At 45.1% G+C, this 18,597-nt stretch overlaps 1 protein-coding gene across 9 annotated transcripts in view; it reads right to left on the bottom strand.

Annotated features, from left to right (window-relative positions):
• The window catches only part of dtna (dystrobrevin, alpha), a 437,687-nt gene that overhangs the window by 188,119 nt on the left and 230,971 nt on the right, over positions 1–18,597 (bottom strand). For all 9 annotated transcript variants that reach the window (XM_068031788.1, XM_068031787.1, XM_068031789.1 and 6 more), the window contains exon 6: positions 3,810–3,964. In XM_068031788.1, the coding sequence (XP_067887889.1) occupies positions 3,810–3,964 (155 nt within the window). The remainder of the gene's footprint in view (positions 1–3,809; positions 3,965–18,597) is intronic.

Below are 18,597 nucleotides of genomic sequence, written 5' to 3'. Positions count from 1 at the left end.
CTAGTTTAGTAATCCAGAGCCCAGGCTAATGTTCTGGGGACTTGGGTTCAAATCCCACCAGGGCAGATGGTGAAATTTGAATTAAATTAATCTGGAATTAAAAGCTAGTCTAATGGTGACCATGAACTCATTGTTGATTGTCATAAAAACCTATCTGGATCACTAATGTCCTTGAGGGAAGGAAATCTGCCGTCTTTATCTGGTCTGGTCTGCATGTGGTTGACTCTTAAATACCCTTTGAATTACCTAGCAAACCACTCAGTTCCAGGGCAATTGGGGATGGACAATAAATGCTGGCCTCGCCAATGATGCCTACATCCCACAAAATGAATTAAAAAACACAGTTCCCCTTTATCCACAGCACATGTAACTTCCTCAAAGAACTCCAATAAATTGGTTAAACATGATTTCCCTTTCACAAAACCATGTTGACTCTGCCAGATTACCTTCTAAATGCCCTGCTATAATGTCTTTAACAATAGCTTCTAACATTTTCCTTAAGACAAATGTTAAGCTAACTGGCCTGTAGTTTCCTGTTTTCTGTCTCCCTTCCTTTTTGAATAATGGAGTTACATTCGCTATTTTCCAACCTAACGGAACCTTCCCCGAATCTAGGGAATTTTGGAAAATTAAGACTAACGCATCAACTATCTCACTAGCCACCTTTTTTTAGGACCCTAGGATGAAGTCCATCAGGACCCGGAAACATGTCAGCGCACAGCTCCAACAATTTGTTCAGTACCACTTCCTTGGTGATTGTAATTTCCTTGAGTTCCTACCTCCCTTCCATTTCCTGATTTACAACTATTTCTGGGATGTTAATTCTATGCTCTATAGTGAAGACTGATAGAGAATACCTGTTCAATTCATCTGCCATCTCCTTATTATCCATTATTAATTCCCCAGACTCACTTTCTATAGGACCAACGCTCACTTTGTTAACTCTTTTCTTTAACTATCTATAGAAACTCTTACTATCTGTCTTTACATTTCTATCTAGCTTTCTCTTGTACTCTAATTTTACCTTCCTTATCAAATTTTTAGTCATTCTTTGCTTTTTTAAATATTCTGTCCAATCTTCTGACCTGCCTCCCATCTTTGTGCAATTATAGGCTTTTTCTTTAAGTTTGATACAATCTTTAACTATTTTAGTTAACCACAGTTGGCAGGTTGCACCCTTGGAATTTTTCTTTCTCGTTGAAATGTATCTAATCTGTGTATTCTGAAACATCCCCTTAAATGTCTGCCACTGCATCTTTTAGATCTATCCCTTAACCTAATTTGCCAGTTCACTTTAGCTTGGTCTGCTTTCGTGCCCTCATAATTGCCCTTATTTAAGTTTAAAATACTAGTCTTGGACCTACTCTTCTCTCCCTCTAACTGAATGTAAAATTAAATCATATTATGATCGCTGCTACCCAAGGGGGCGCCTTAACTATGAGGTCATTAATTAATCAAAGTGATTCCTGACAACGCAGTGGCCCGCTGACGTCATCAGACTGCACATGCGCAGTAACATCTTGCCAGGACTTAGTGGCGCATGCACGGGATGACATCACCACGCAGCGCAAATGTCATCACGTATCTGCGCCAGGTCCATCTTCGCGCATGTGCGATAAAGCGTCATTGGGTATCCAGCCCCTCACTCGGCTGGCGGAAGCGGCTGAATGGGAGACTTTGAGGTTGGAGCTCTTTCCCCTTCCGCACCCCCGCCCCCCCCACCTCGCTCCAGGCCTCGACGCTTCCTCCTCTCAGCTGCTCACTTCAGAACTCGCTGCTCCGCTCCACTCCCTCATTGTTCCTTGCTTCGCGCCACCCCGCTCTCCGGCCGCTTGCTCCCCGCACCCCACCCCCCTCCAGCCGTTAGCTCTAGGCCACGCTGATTCCCTTCTCTCGGCCACTCGCTCCTACGTCGCCCCTTTACCCCATGCTACAAATACATGAATAGGAAGGGAATAGAGGGATATGGGCCCCGGAAGTGCAGAAGGTGTTAGTTTAGGCAGGCATCAAGATCGGCGCAGGCTTGGAAGGCCGAATGGCCTGTTCCTGTGCTGTACTGTTCTTTGTTCTTTGGATGGCGTGTGGAGACTGATGAAATGTGTAAGCGAGAGGAGAGAAGCAGCGTAGCCCAGTGCCCGTGGGGGATTGGGGGGGTGGAGCAACTGACCGACCGACCGGAGAGCAGGGTGGCGCGAGCTGGGAACAATTGGCCAGGGAAGTGAGGGGGAGCAGCGAGGTCTGGAGCTAAAGCTGAGGGGGAAGGTGGTGATGGGGGGAGCGGCTGGTAGGGAGGAGAGGGAGAAAGCAAATTGCCAAGGGGGAGAGCAGCCAGTGGGGCGGGAGCTAGTAGCTGCGTTCAGGTGAAATCAGTCCTGGTCAGTCATCTAAACAAATCATGATAACGAACTGCCAGCAGATTTTATACACTGCCCGATTTTTTTTTCCATCTATCAAGGTGCCAATTCACTATCTTCTAATGGAAATTCAATAATAAAATTCCTTTTGTATTTAATAGGATTACTGGAATATTAAATGGATCTGAGGATTACAGTTAGTATCCTATAACTACATATAGCATATGGGTTTCCATCCAACTTAATGTAAGGTTAGTTTGCTAGAAGGATCGAGCCATGAGCATTTCCTGTGATAAATTAAGCAGCGTCATCGTTAATCCTGACAGTTGCCTGAACATCGCAGACACGGACATGCCAGCTGAAGAGCCTGCATTTGTGCATGTGCAAGCACTGCGCCACCTAGTGGTTGCATTGTCAGCAAATGCAGCCTTAATTAATCCCATCTCGTTGCATTAATACCAGGTCTAGCATAGCCTGGCCTCTGGCTGGCTCCAGAAAGGAGGTCACATCTTACTGGATACCCATGCAATCAGGTCATATAGACAATCAACAATTTATTCTAAACATTGACTGATATAAAGTAGATTAATATGCATACATAAAATAAAAATACAATGTTCTGGAAATACACAGCTGATCCATCAGCATCTGTAAAAGACATGACAATTTACAAAACACAAACACAAAATGCTAGAAATAGTCAGGTCTAGCAACATCCATGGAGAATTAACGTTCCAGGTCTGTAACCTTCCATGATGATAGGTCACAGACCTGAAACCTTAACTCTATTTCTCTCTCCATGGATGATGTTAGACCTCCTGAGTATTTCCGGCATTTTCCGTTTCCATTTCAGATATCCAGCATCTGCAGTATTTTGCTTTCGTATTAGAAGACAATTAACATTTTGAATGTCAACCTTTCATTGGAACTGGAAACTGCATTTAATTAAAATTGGGAGTTAGGTAACAACATATATAACCTTTCTCCAGATCGACAGGGAACATTTTATATTTTATAATATTTTAGCATGAGAATTTCTCAAAGTATTTTTAAAAAATACATCTTTGAAGTTTATTATTATTTGAGAAACTATGATTTCCCTATCCTTTAGAATGCAGAAAGCAGATTTTAAAAAATGGAAGAACATTGCAGAATTCCTCAATTTATTTTAACTCATAACTTTTTAAAGATAAAACTACTAATTACAGATGGTTTTAGCGCTATTAAAATAACATTTTGACATAACGGGAGGTGAATTTCCGTGGGAGTTCTATCTCTTATTAAGCATTACTTAAAACAGAAAAGCCTTCGAAACTCAAGATAAATGCCTTTTTTCCTGGGACAGCTCTTCCATTGGAAATAGGATAGATGAGATGTCCCTTAAAATTCACCCCAATCTGTCATTTCCATCAATCACAGACTGTAACAGATTAAAAGGTTTGGATGGTTGTTCACCTGCTGGGAAAAGCATGATCTTGACGCTTGTTCTGTGTAGCCAAAGGAAGGACCTTCGAACACTGCTGTTGGTAACTTCAGTACCTCCCGTAGAAACTGGTCAAACTTCACATATATCATTATTCCACTGGAGTCTGATATTTGAGAGAAAATATCTGAAGGACAATAGGGGGAAAAAGTATACCATTACTAGTTTTGCAAACACAACACGAAAGGCTAGCTTTTGCTAAATTGGTTATGCCTTTCAATCACCTTCAAAAGAAACATCAGTTTGAATGGAGATCAGGTACACCGTGCCCTCTGTACACAAACAGTCAGCTAAACACGCTCATTGATCTTGAAAAGCTAATTTTATATTTGTGGATTGTCAAATTTCTCCACAATAATGAAAAATCCCACATTTTTAAAAATGTAATTTAAAAAAAAAAGATCTGGTTATCTTTATTTTAGCTTCTATCTTAATACAGTCATACATTTATTTCACTATCTGAAAATTTAAATTAAAAGTGAATGGATTTTAAGAGCTTTTAACTTCCTGATTTGCTGTGTGAATACTTCAATGTGAGTGGTTGCCTGCCTGCTTGCTGACATCACTGTTGCCACTGCATGGCAAGACATCCCCTTCGTTTTGGCTCCAGATTTAAAGTGTCTTGGGGAAAGGGGAAATTCCTATGATCATTAAGTCTTTGTGAACAGCTTTCTTTGTGGTCAGCGGCAAATGCCCTTGCTTCACACCTGACCGCAAAACCCAGGCTATTAATTCAGCAAACTGGTACTCTGAAACATGTTCCTCATATTGTCAAGTAAGGACAAAATTGTGTGGGGCAAATTATTTTAAAGGGCTGGCAGCAGCACCTTAAAGGGGAGGAGTTGAAACATCAGGAGTGAAAGGACAAACCAACTTTGAGAGGCAGGCAAAAAATTGGCAGCACCTACAGCAGCAAGAATGTGGAAGCTGATAAGCCTCAAAATCTACAAGCAATTGACATTCTAAAGGTCTGCCAAAGCATATGCAGTTTTCCCGGACCGTAGCCGGGGATCCCATTAATGGACACTCAAAATGGTCACCTACCAACCTCTACCACCCATATTTAGTGGATAAACTGTGATAATCTGGCAAACAGAGAGGAAAATGGTGTCAGGCATTGTAACTATGCAATCTGCTTTTCGAATGTCCGTGATGCTCCCAGCTACTTCCAGTGAGAGCTTCAGTAGCACAGATCAAACGGGCAGGAACCAAGTGGCAAATCAGTGTTTCAACCGATTGCATGGTTTTGATCCTGCTACCAACCCCGTTTTGAAGTACAAATGGGATGATAAGGACGCAAAAATCACCCTTCATGAACCAGGACATTGGTATTTTTCCAAAGCATTCTGACTGCTGATAAAATAAAGAAAATAACTGGCCAATGCAAAGACAACCAATTTCTAGTAACTCTTCAGGACTGAGAGGATCAGTGTCATGCTGCATGGAGCATCTTAAGTTCTGTTGTCTGACTGCCCTGCCTACTACTGCTGAAACCCTCATCCATGCCTTTATTACCTCTAGATTTGACTATTCCAATCTTTTTCTGGCTGGCCTCCCACTTTCTACTTTCCATAAACTTGAACTCATTCAAAACTCTGCTGCCCATATCCCAACTCACACCGAGTCCCATTCACTCATCACATTTGTTCGCTGACCTATATTGGCTCCCAGTCTGACAACACCTCAATTTGAAAATTCTCATCCTTGCTTTCAAATCACTCCATGGTTTGGCCCCTCCCTATCTCTGTAAACTCCTTTTGCCCTACAATTCAGTTTGGGTTCTGCCAGGGCCACTCAGCTCCTGACCTTATTACAGCCTTGGTTCAAACATGGACAAAAGAGCTGAACTCAAGAGGTGAGGTGAGAGTGACTGCCCTTGACATCAAGGCAGTATTTGACCGAGTATGGCATCAAGGAGCCCTAGCAAAATTGAGGTCAATGGAAATCAGGGGGAAAACTCTCCGCAGGTTGGAATCATACCAAGCGCAAAGGAAGATGGTTGTGCTTGCTGGAGGTCAATCATCTCAGCTCCAGGACATCACTGCAGGAGTTCCTCAGGGTAGTGTCCTGGGCCCAACCATCTTCAGCTGCCTCATCATTGACCTTCCTTCAGTCATAAGGTCAGAAGTGGAGATGTTCACTGATGTTAGCACCATGTTCAGCACCATTCGTGACTCCTCAGATACTGAAGCAGTCTGTGCCCATATGCAGCAAGACCTGGACAATATCCAGGCTTGGGCTGATAAGTGGCAAGTAACAGTCACGCCATACATGTGCCAGGCAATGACCATCAAGAGAGAATCTAACCATCTCTCCTTGACATTCAACGGCATTACGATTACTGAATTAAAACGGGAAATGCTGGAAATACTCAGCAGGACTGGCAGCATCTGTGGAGAGAGAAGCAGAGTTAACGTTTCAGGTCAGTGACCCTTCTTCAGAACTAGCAGATATTAGAAATGTGAAAAGGTTTTAAGCAAGTAAAGCAGGAGTGGGGCAAGAGATAACAAAGGAGGTGTAGATAGGACAAGGTCACCGAGAATAAGTGACCAGAAGGTCATGGAGCAAAGGCAAACAATATGTTAATGGTGAGTTGAAAGACAAAGCATTAGTACAGATAAGGTGTTAATAGACTGAAAACTGAACAGCCACAAGCACAAACATGAAAAAAACAGTGGGTAGGCAAACTGAACAAACGAACACAAAAAAATATAAAAAAAGAAAAAATAACCAAAAATAGAAGTAAAATGGGGGGCCTGTCATGCTCTGAAATTATTGAACTCAATGTTCAGTCCGGCAGGCTGTAGTGTGCCTAATCAGTAAATGGGATGCTGCTCCTCGAGCTTCCGTTGATGTTCACTGGAACACTGCAGCAATCCCAGGATAGAGATGTGAGCATGAGAGCAGGGGGGAGTGTTGAAATGGCAAGCAACCGGAAGCTTGGGGTCATGCTTTAGGACTGAGCAGAGGTGTTCCGCAAAGCCGTCACCGAGTCTGCATTTGGTCTCCCCAATATAGAGGAGACCACATTGTGAGCAGCGAATATAGTATACTACATTGAAAGAAGTACAAGTAAATCGCTGCTTCACCTGAAAGGAGTGTTTGGGGCCTGGGATAGGGAGGAGAGAGGAGGTAAATGGGCAGGTATTACACCTCCTGCGATTGCAGGGGAAGGTGCTGTGGGAAGGGGATGAGGTGGTGGGGGTAATGGAGGAGTGGACCAGGGTGTCGTGGAGGGAACAAACAGTTAGGAATGCTGACAGGGGAAGGGAGGGGAAGATGCGTTTGTTAGTGGCATCATGCTGGAGGTGGCAGAAATGGCGGAGGATGATCCTTTGGATATGGAGGCTGATGGGGTGGAAAGTGAGGACAAGGGGAACCCTGTCGCGGATCTGGGAGGGAAGGGAAGGGGTGAGGGTAGAGGTGTGGGATATGGGCCGGACAAGGTTGAGGGCCCTGTCAACCACAGTGGTGGGTGGGGGGGGATTCCTCGGTTGAGGAAAAAGGAAGACATAGCAGAAGCGCTGTTTTGGAAGGTAGCATCATCAGAGCAGATGCGTCGGAGACGGAGAAACTGGGAGAATGGAATGGAGTCTTTACAGGAGGCAGGATGTGAAGTGTAGTCGAGGTAGCTGTGGGCGTAAGTGGGCTTATAATGGATATTAGTAGACAGCCTATCACCAGAGATGGAGATAGAGAAGTCAAGGAAGGGGAGGGAAGTGTCGGAGATGGACCATGTAAAGGTGAGAGAGGGTGGAAATTAGAAGCAAATGATTAGGCACACTACAGCCTGCCGGACTTAACATTGAGTTCAATAATTTCAGAGCATGCCGGGCCCCCATTTTACTCTTATTTTTAGTTTTTTTCCCTTCTTTAATTTTTTTTGTGTTTATTTTATTTTATCTTAGTTTGTTCAGTTTGCCTACCCATTTTTTTTCATGTTTGTACTTGCGGCTGTTCAGTTTTCAGTCTATTAACACCCTATCTGTACTAATGCTGTCGTTCAACACACCATTAACATATTGTTTGCCTTTGCTCCATGACCTTCTGGTCAGTTATTCGCTGTGGCCTTGTCCTATCTACACCGTCTCCTTTTTTATCTCTTGCCCCACCCCCACTTTACTTGCTTAAAACCTTTCACATTTCTAATATCTGTTAGTTCTGAAGAAAGGTCACTGACCTGAAACGTGAACACTGCTTCTCTCTCCACAGATGCTGCCAGACCAGCTGAGTATTTCCAGCATTTCTTGTTTTTATTTCAGATTTCCAGCATCCGCAGTATTTTGCTTTTCTTATTACGATCACTGAATCCCCCACTATCAACATCCTGGGGGTTACCATTGACCAGAAACTGAACTGGAGTAGCCATATAAATACCGTGGCTACAAGAGCAGATCAGAAGCTGGGAATCCGGTGGCGAGTAACTCACCTCCTGTCTCCCCAAAGCCATCTACAAGGCACAAGTCAGGAGTGTGATGAAATGTTCTCCACTTGCCTGGATGGGTGCAGCTCCAACAACACTCAAGAAGCTCGATACCATCCAGGACAAAGCAACCCGCTTGATTGGAAATCCGTTCACAAATATTCACTCCCTCCACCACCAATGCACAGTGACAGCAGTGTGTACCATCTACAAGATGCACTGCAGCAACGTACCAAGGCCACTCAGGCAGCACCTTCCAAACCCGCAACCTCTACCACTTAAACGGAAAAGGGCAGCATGGGCTCAGCAAGTTCTCCTCCAAGCCACACAACATCCTAACTTGGAACTATATCGCCGTTCCTTCACTGTCGCCGGGTCAAAATCCTGGAACTCCCTTCCTAATAGTACTGTGGGTGTAGCTACCTCACATGGACTGCGGCGGTTCAGGAAGGCAGCTCACCACCACCTTCTCATGGGCAATTAGGGATGGGCTATATGTGCTGGCCTGGCCAGCGATACCCACATCCCATGAAATGAATTTTTAAAAAACCCTCCGAGACCTCTTTCCAGCCTCTTGTGCATCTTTATTTTAAATCGCTGCACCACTAGTGACGGTGCTTTCAGCTGCCAAGGCCCTAAGATCTGGAATTCCCCACTTAAACCTCTCCAACTCTCTACCTCTCTCTTCCCTTTTTTAAGAAGCACCTTAAAATCTACCTCCTTGACCAAGCTTTTGGTCATCTGTCTTAATATTTCCTTATGTGACACAATGTCAAATTTTGTTTGATAATGCTCTTGTGAAACAACTTGGAACGTTTTACTATGTTAAAGATGCTATATAAATGCAAGTTAAAGTAGCCAGAAGCGCTGCACAAAGAACAGCTAGGCGCTGTGCAAATGACTACTGGCAACACCTATGCAGTCGTATTCAGCTGGCCTCTGACATCGGAAACATCAGAGGAATGTAGGATGGCATTAAGAGAGCTTTTAGGCCAACCATCAAGAAGATTGCCCCCCTCAAGTCTAAATCAGGGGAAACGATCACTGACCAACGCAAGCAAATGGACCGCTGGGTGGAGCACTACCTAGAACTGTACTCCAGGGAAAATTATGTCACTGATACCGCCCTCAATGCAGCCCAGTCTCTGCCAGTCATGGATGAGCTGGACGAACAGCCAACAAAATCGGAACTCAGTGATGCCATTGACTCTCTAGCCAGTGGAAAAGCCCCTGGAAAGGATGGCATTACCCCTGAAATAATCAAGAGTGCCAAGCCTGCTATACTCTCAGCACTCCACGAACTGCTTTGCCTGTGCTGGGATGAGGTAGCAGTACCACAGGACGTGTGCGATGCCAATATCATCACCCTCTATAAGAACAAGGGTGACTGCGGTGACTGCAACAACTATCGTGGAATCTCCCTGCTCAGCATAGTGGGGAAAGTCTTCGCTCGAGTCATTTTAAACAGACTCCAGAAGCTGGTTAAGCGTGTCTACCCTGAGGCACAATGCGCCTTTTGAGCAGAGAGATCCACCATTGACATGCTGTTCCCCCTTCACCAACTACAGGAGAAATGCCACGAACAACAGATGCCCCTCTACGTTGCTTTCATAGATCTCACCAAAGCCTTTGACCTCGTCAGCAGACGTGGTCTCTTCAGACTACTAGCAAAGATCGGATGTCCACCAAAGCTACGAAGTATCATCACCTCATTCCACGACAATATGAAAAGCACAATTTAGCATAGCGGTGCCTCATCAGACCCCTTTCCTATCCTGAGTGGCATGAAATAGGGTTGTGTTCTCACACCTACACAGGTGCACCTACACCTACACCTCCCACAGGTTCCGATTTTAACCTGCTCTTCTGAGAAAGAGCGAGGAAGCCGGAAACTAGTGGGGACATTTTGAAAGTATTCAGATCGGATCCGATGACATCATTGGGGCCTGACTGCAATTTTAACTAGAGGATTTCATGGGAAAACTATTGTGGCTTTGCAGCCAGGCCAACATGGTGGGAAGAGGAGACAGTGCCAGAAGAGGCTCAAAAAGTAAATGATTTCCCCATTTTTGAAAAAAAAACTTTTGCTTGCTCATCCTGGCCCCACAGAAACAAAATTAAGGTCTCCCCTGCCCTGGGCTCCTCCCTATCCCTGACAGCGAGGTCTTCCTGAAGCCCCTCCCAACCACTTGCCCGAATGCAGGAAACAACTCCTCAGTTCCAGCGGTGACCTGCTGCCCACCAGCCTCGGCCTTCTGGTTTTGGGAGGTAAACTGACAGGCCCATGCAGATGAGTCCCAAGATTTAAAATTCCCCAGTCCTCACACTACAGAGGTCAGGATGGTTTGCCATCCACCTTGGCCTTTGCCCATACACCTATTTAAAATAAAAACCAGGACAATAGAGTTATTAGATTTCAACCATGTGAGTTTGTATCAACAAAAGTTGAACTAATATCGATAGTAAAATCTATTGTATAGATATGTACGCTTAAAAGAGAGATTACAGACATGACTCCCAAGCTTGGTAATAAATGTGCTTCATGCCAAAATAACTAAATGCTTCGTGCCAGCACACAATTCACATTTATAAATAACAAACACTCAAAAGATCAGATTCCTTTAACACTAGAAAATATTACCAATAATGCAACATCTTTCAAAATGTGACATTTCTGTATTTTCTTCTCAGGTCCTTTGCCAACTTTTGAAATGATCCACAATCATCTTTATCAACAGTTTTGCTGGAACATTTTTGTGGACATTTTTCATATATTTAGCTTACAATTATTGTGGAAGTAACATAGAAACCAAAATGTGTTGATGGTATACAAACCCAGAATAACACAAAAAAAATCCATTAAGAAATTCTTCTTGTGTTTGAACCTAGACAAAAACTTGCAGTTACATAGTACCTTTAATGTAAGAAGATACTCTCCTTCACATGTACACAAAGAACATGTACACTAACCCAAAGCAGAGATTAAGAGAAGTGGAGATGGCTTTTAAGGAAAGCCTTAAAGGAAGAGAGGGAGCTGCAGAAGCAGAGGAGTTTACAGAGGAAGATTCACAAAAAGCTGGAGACAGAAAATATTCAGAGGGGAGATGTTGTAGGGCAAGAGGAGGTAAGAGATCAAATAAATGGGGGTGAGACCATGGAGGGAGCTGTTCAATGATGATAATTTTTAAACATGAAGCTTGGAGGACCATGAATGTCAGTGAGCACGGGGTTGACGAGTGAAGAACTAGGTGTGATGCAGGATATATGCAGCAGAGTTTTAGACATAATGGAAGATGGAGAATGGAAGGCTGATAATGAAAGCAATGGAATAATTGTGTCTGAAGATGACAGAGCAGTGTTTGAGGGTTTCACTGGCAGTTGGGGTGAGGTAGGGGCAGAGGTGGGAAATATTACAAAAGGTGAAAGTAAATGGTCTTTGTGATCTAACAAAGAACAAAGAACAGTACAGCACAGGAACAGGCCATTCGGCCCTCCAGGCCTGCGCCGATCTTGAGGTCTGCCTAAACTAACACCTTCTGCACCTCCGGGGCCCATATCCCTCTATTCCCTTCCTATTCATATATTTGTCAAGATGTCTCTTAAACGTCGCTATCGTATCTGCTTCCACCACCTCCCCTGGCAGCAAGTTCCAGGCACTCACCACCCTCTGTGTAAAAAACTTGCCTCGCACATCCCCTCTAAACTTTGCCCCTCGCAACTTAAACCTATGTCCCCTAGTAACTGACTCTTCCACCCTGGGAAAAAGCTTCTGACTATCCACTCTGTCCATGCCGCTCATAACTTTGTAAACCTCTATCATGTCATCCCTCCACCTCCGTCGTTCCAGTGAAAACAATCCGAGTTTTTCCAACCTCTCCTCATAGCTAATGCCCTCCAGACCAGGCAACATCCTGGTAAACCTCCTCTGTACCCTCTCCAAAGCCTCCACGTCCTTCTGGTAGTGTGGCGACCAGAATTGCACGCAATATTCTATGTGTGGCCTAACTAAGGTTCTGTACAGCTGCAGCATGACTTGCCAATTTTTATACTCTATGCCCCGACCGATGAAGGCAAGCATGCCGTATGCCTTCTTGACTACCTTATCCACCTGCGTTGCCACTTTCAGTGACCTGTGGACCTGTCCGCCCAGATCTCTCTGCCTGTCAATACTCCTAAGTGTTCTGCCATTTACTGTATACTTCCCACCTGCATTAGACCTTCCAAAATGCATTACCTCACATTTGTCCGGATTAAACTCCATCTGCCATTTCCTCCGCCCAAGTCTCCAACCGATCTATATCCTGCTGTATCCTCTGACAATCCTCATCATTATCCGCAACTCCACCAACCTTTGTGTCGTCCGCAAACTTACTAATCAGACCAGCTACATTTTCCTCCAAATCATTTATATATACTACAAACAGCAAAGGTCCCAGCACTGATCCCTGCGGAACACCACTAGTCACATCCCTCCATTCAGAAAAACACCCATCCACTGTTACCCTCTGTCTTCTATGACCGAGCCAGTTCTGCATCCATCTTGCCAGCGCACCTCTGATCCCGTGTGACTTCACCTTTTGCACCAGTCTGCCATGCGGGACCTTGTCAAAGGCTTTACTAAAGTCCATATAGACAACATCCACCGCCCTTCCCTCATCAATCATCTTCGTCACTTCCTCAAAAAACTCAATCAAATTAGTAAGACACGACCTCCCCTTCACGAAACCATGCTGTCTCTCGCTAATAAGTTTGTTTGTTTCCAAATGGGAGTACATCCCGTCCCGAAGAATCCTCTCTAATAGTTTCCCTACCACTGACGTAAGGCTCACCGGCCTATAATTTCCTGGATTATCTTTGCCACCCTTCTTAAACAAAGGAACAACAATGGCTATTCTCCAGTCCTCTGGGACCTCACCTGTAGCCAATGAGGGTGCAAAGATTTCTGTTAAGGCCCCAGCAATTTCTTCCCTTGCCTCCCTCAGTATTCTCGGGTCGATCCCATCAGGCCCTGGGGACTTATCTACCTTAATGCTTTGCAAGACACCCAACACCTCCTCCTTTTTGATAATGAGATGACTGAGACTATCTGCACTCCCTTCCCTGGGCTCATCATCCACCAAGTCCTTCTCTTTGGTGAATACTGATGCAAAGTACTCATTTAGCACCTCGCCCATTTCCTCTGGCTCCACACATAGATTCCCATCTCTGTCCTTGAGTGGGCCAACCCTTTCCCTGGTTACTCTCTTGCTCTTTATATATGTATAAAAAGCCTTGGGATTTTCCTTAATCCTGTTTGCCAATGACTTTTCATGACCCCTTTTACCCCTCCTAACTCCTTGCTTAAGTTCCTTCCTACTGTCTTTATATTCCTCAAGTGCTTCATCTGTTCCTAGCCTTCCAGCCCTTACAAATGCTTCCTTTTTTTTTTGACTAGGCTCACAATATCCCGTGTTATCCAAGCTTCCCGAAACTTGCCAAACTTGTCTTTCTTCCTCACAGGAACATGCTGGTCCTGGATTCTAATCAGCTGATGTTTGAAAGACTCCCACATGTCAGATGTTGATTTACCCTCAAACAGCCGCCCCCAATCTAAATTCTTCAGTTCCTGCCTAATATTGTTATAATTAGCCTTCCCCCAATTTAGCACCTTCACCCGAGGACTACTCTTATCCTTATCCACAAGCACCTGAAAACTATGGTCACTGCTCCCGAAATGCTCCCCCACTGAAACTTCGACCACCTGGCTGGGCTCATTCCCCAATACCAGGTCCAGAATGGCCCCATCCCTAGTTGGACTATCTACATACTGTTTCAAGAAGCCCTCCTGGATGCTCCTCACAAATTCTGCCCCATCCAAGCCCCTAGCACTAAGTGAGTCCCAGTCAATATAGGGGAAGTTAAAATCACCCACCACTACAACCCTGTTACCTTTACATTTTTCCAAAATCTGTCTACATATCTGCTCCTCTACCTCCCGCTGGCTGTTGGGAGGGCTGTAGTAAACCCCCAACATTGTGACTGCACCCTTCCTATTCCTGAGCTCCACCCATATTGCCTCGCTGCATGACCCCTCTGAGGTGTCCTCCCGCAGTACAGCTGTGATATTCTCCTTAACCAGTAATGCAACTCCCCCACCCCTTTTACCCACATTGGCTGGATGTGGGGCTGGAAACTCAGTTTGGGTTTGAACACGATGCTGCAGTTGCAAATAGTTTGCTTCAGCCTGAGGCAATGGCTAGAGAGGCACAAGAATCAGAGAAGAGGGGAAGAGGGGAGCAGTTCTTGGTCAAACCCCACTCCAGAGACTTCAGCACATTTCAGTGTGTTACAAACTGAGTGTTGCATGTCAGAGAGGCAGTCTTTTAGATAAGATGTTAAGCCTACTCTGCCTGTGTCAGGTACATAAAAAGATCCCAAGGCACTATGTGAAGAAGAGCAGGGAAATTCTTCTGGTCTCCGGACCAATACTTATCCCCCAACCAATATAATTAAAACAGATAATCTGATTACTTAGCTCATTGCTCTTTGTGTGATCTTGTGGAGTGTAATTTGGCTGCAACGTTTTCCTACACTATAACAGTGACTTAGACTTCAAAAATACTTAACATCTGGAGGTTGTGTAAGACACAGAGCAGGATTCTCTTAGTGGGGCAGAAAACAGACATTGGGACTGTGTCTGGTTCCTAATCCCGCCACTCGGGGAAGCAGTCATATTCTCAGATTTTCACAGGGGTGGACTATTAATTGTCTGCAGGGTAGGTTGGGTGGCCAATTAGAGACCAAGGGGGTGGAAACAGAGGCGGGACAGAAAGACAAGGGGGTGGAAATGGAGGCGGAACAGAAAGAGAGCAGATCCATTTTCAACCAACATAGCAGCCATTATTGTGACTGTCATTTCATGAAACAGTTTCTGTGGTACTGTTACTGATGGAGCAGGAGAGGCAGAGGGCAGGGACCTGGGGCAGGGCTGCTGGCCTGGAAGTCATCCTTGAGGTAGTGAGGTAGAGGGATGTGGTCCTCTTCCTGGAGGGTGGCAAGATCAAGCAGGCCTGGATCGAGGTGGCGGAGACAGTGAGCAGACAGAGTGTGGTCTGGGGCAATTGGATTCAGTGCTAGAAGAGGTTCAATGATCTTATTTGCTCGAGCAATGCGAGTACAGCACCAGATCCTCAGGACAGGCCTCTGCATTTTCAACCCACAGCAGACACACCAGGTGAGGAGCCTGAAGGTGCATGCTGCACCTTAACATGGGAGGAATGTGAGCCCAGGGTACTTACTGACCTCTCAGCAAGGCTCAGAGCCCCAGTGCTGCTGAGAACCTGCCAGCACTGACAGGTGCAGCTTATTATGAAAATGAGCCACTGGCATTGGCCATAGAGGCCAGCAGTACCTCATCTTACTTTCTTTTGTCCTTGCAGGCGAAACAGGCTCACAATGCCCATGAAAGGGCCCAGAACGGAGAAGGGGTTCTCTTCTTACACATCACCACCAGCATGGAAGAGGGAGTCATGGAGATTGCAAGGGTCGCTGGCCATAAGCAAGTTGGGGAAGATGGAGGCTTCTGCTCTCTAAGACTCGTAACCTTCTTGTGTCTCCCATAGGTTCTAATGTGGAGGCACGAAGACTGTTTCCTGTACCATCACCATGCCAAGCACTGCCAGAGCAGAGCAAGCATTGTCACATTTTACGAGTGCAGCCTCCACCAGCGCAGTTACAGTCACCTCGATGGGTCCTTGTGCGCAGATAGATAGGGTGGCACTGTGTGATAAGTACATCACGAGTGAGCAGAAGGAGGTGACAAAGGCAGAGGAAGCTGTGGGCAGTCCCCCTCAGAGGATGGAACCCTGCTCAGCTGGGTGCAGATGCAGGGCCTCAGGAATCACAGGAAAGGAAACTTTGATCAGCTGCAACAGATGTGCTTCCACATGTCAGAGTTCCCTGAGGCAGTGCGGGATCATGGGTTGAGAATGGAGGAATGTCCTCTTGCCTTGTTCAAACTGGTATCTTTCAGACAGCCCATGAAAGCCCATCTGCTGGCAGTTAAAGTCAGAATTCAAGGTTAAAAATGCAGTCAACTGCCATTTAGCTTTGAGCGCATGAGTTCCACCATTGAGAATGCAGCCAACCTCATGGAGAGCCATACGCAGCAACACTCAGTGCATGCAGGAACTGCACACTTATGTTGAAAGAATGCATGCCACACTATGTAGTCAGTGGTGCTGATGGTGCAGAGATGTTTGGAGGAGATGCTAGTTGTGTCCCAACTGGTGCTCCCCTCCAGCCGCCTGGAGTACCGCAAGGGCTGAGGATATCACTGAGGAGGATGAGGCTGCCACACCTGATGGGATGCCATCATTAGCTTCGGCCTCCTTGGCCCCTCTTACAGAGGGAGCATCTGTTCAGCAGGGCCCAATGTCGGAAGGCCCACTGGCACCCCCATGAGGAGGATGATTGCCACGTGCATCTCAGCCACAGGCAGAAATAAACGTGCAGGCTGCCTCCACCTAATCTGAGGCCACAAGGGGCGCACCACAGAGTTGGCCGACAGTAGAGGCCATTGCATTGGGCAGAGCATCGGGTGAGTCACTGGGGTTTGTTTCACCTGTAACTGTGCATTTTGTCTTTTTGAGCACCATATAAATATTGACACATGAAGTCAGACATGTGAGCTTCCTTTTCTCAATGGCGGAACAAGAAAAGAGGGATGAAGTGGTGAAGGGGAGCAAATGTCTGTGAATGGTAGTCCATAGTGAAACCTCTGGGCAAGTGTGCATCCTTCATTAGTTGTAAGAGTTGATCTGTTCCAGGCCGAGTCTTCAGTACAGGTGTTCTCACAGGCAACTCAAAGTGAGTTCCAGACCATGGCGTTCCTCCTGGGTCAAAGGGGCTGAGCTGAAATGAGCCTGAATCAGATGATCCCTGACATTAATGGCATCCTGACGAGACCGAGTCCACAGATCCCTATGGGCTACCATTCACCACATCTTTCAAGTCTCAGAGACTTCCTTTTACTTCTCCAATAATACTTATTTTGCAATTGCTCTGTCAAAGACCAGCATAATCACATTAGGCTAAATGGCTTTCTTCTGTGCTGTAAACGTTTTTGCTTCTATCCATCTGGTCACTGTCCTTTTAATTGTCTGTACTGTTTTCTTTGCCTTGAACGGTCATGTGGGAACATATGAAATAGTCATTCATTTCATTGCTCTCTGTGGGATCTTGCTATGTGCAAAAGTCAGTGTTGTGTTTGCCTACATAACAACAGTCACTCACTCCATTTCAAAATCATTCATATGTAAAGAACTTTGAGACATTTTTGAGATGTAATAACGTACAATGGAAATGCGACTCTTTCTTCCAGCAGTGAGTGAGGTTAGTGTGAAAGAAACCAGAATCAGAGAGAGATCAGTGAGACAGCATAAGAAAAAAATGGTTACCAGCTAACTTATAAAATCATAATTTTCTACTGCCCTCTGCAAACCAAGATCTCCTCCCTTCACCTCTACAGGATGTGACTCCTCATCCTTCATGTTTTCAGTTGATACCTAAAGTTACTTTGCTGCATGTCCTCACTAAATCTCACCTTTCATGTAAACTCTTTCATCCACACCTTCAACATCATCATCTCATGTAGCCTCACCAAGATCAAAATCACCAATAAGGATATCTCTGACCATTTAACATCCACTTATGCCACTTTCCTGCAGTCCCACTACCCTCACTCTCAATCCTGGGGGGCAAGTAAACTCTCGGTTTGCATCAAAACCTGCATGACGCCTGCCCTCACTGACTCCTTAATTATGGCATTATGTTGGGCTTCATGGGGTCATTTTAACTTTTGCTGATAGTGTAAAATAGACATCAGATTGGTTGCCAGTTATACATTTCTACATCATCTTTTAATTTCCATTAACTTTAACAGAAAGGAAATTGGCAGAGGTGCATAACAGGCAGCAGATCCAATACTATATCGGAAGAGGTGCATAATTGGCGGCTGATCCAATATTGCCTGATTTACACTATCACCAATAGCTAAAATGTTTTCAGTTCAGGAGTCAGTTTCAGACTGTCATCTAGCAGCAGTGTCTAAGCTGGCCCAGCAAGAACACCAGACCAGTTTGAAGCTATAACACAATATAAAAAAATGAGCTTCTGTTGTAAAATATTTCTGTAACGAGAACATGAGTGGTATGTTATTATACGCATCAAAAAAGGTAATTGTACCATGTACTGTTCATTAATCTGTCTTATTTAAGTAAAATCACTGGTTGGTTCGCAGCCTGCATCTCAGTCAGGTCAGAGCATTTGAAAGTTTGCGCTTTCAAAAAAGAAATACA

The sequence above is a fragment of the Heterodontus francisci genome, chromosome 5, assembly GCF_036365525.1.
Source record: "Heterodontus francisci isolate sHetFra1 chromosome 5, sHetFra1.hap1, whole genome shotgun sequence".
NCBI classification, from domain to species: Eukaryota; Metazoa; Chordata; class Chondrichthyes; order Heterodontiformes; family Heterodontidae; genus Heterodontus; species Heterodontus francisci.
The sequence above is the reverse complement of the archived record's forward strand: the minus strand, read 5'-3'. Positions and strand labels throughout refer to the sequence as shown.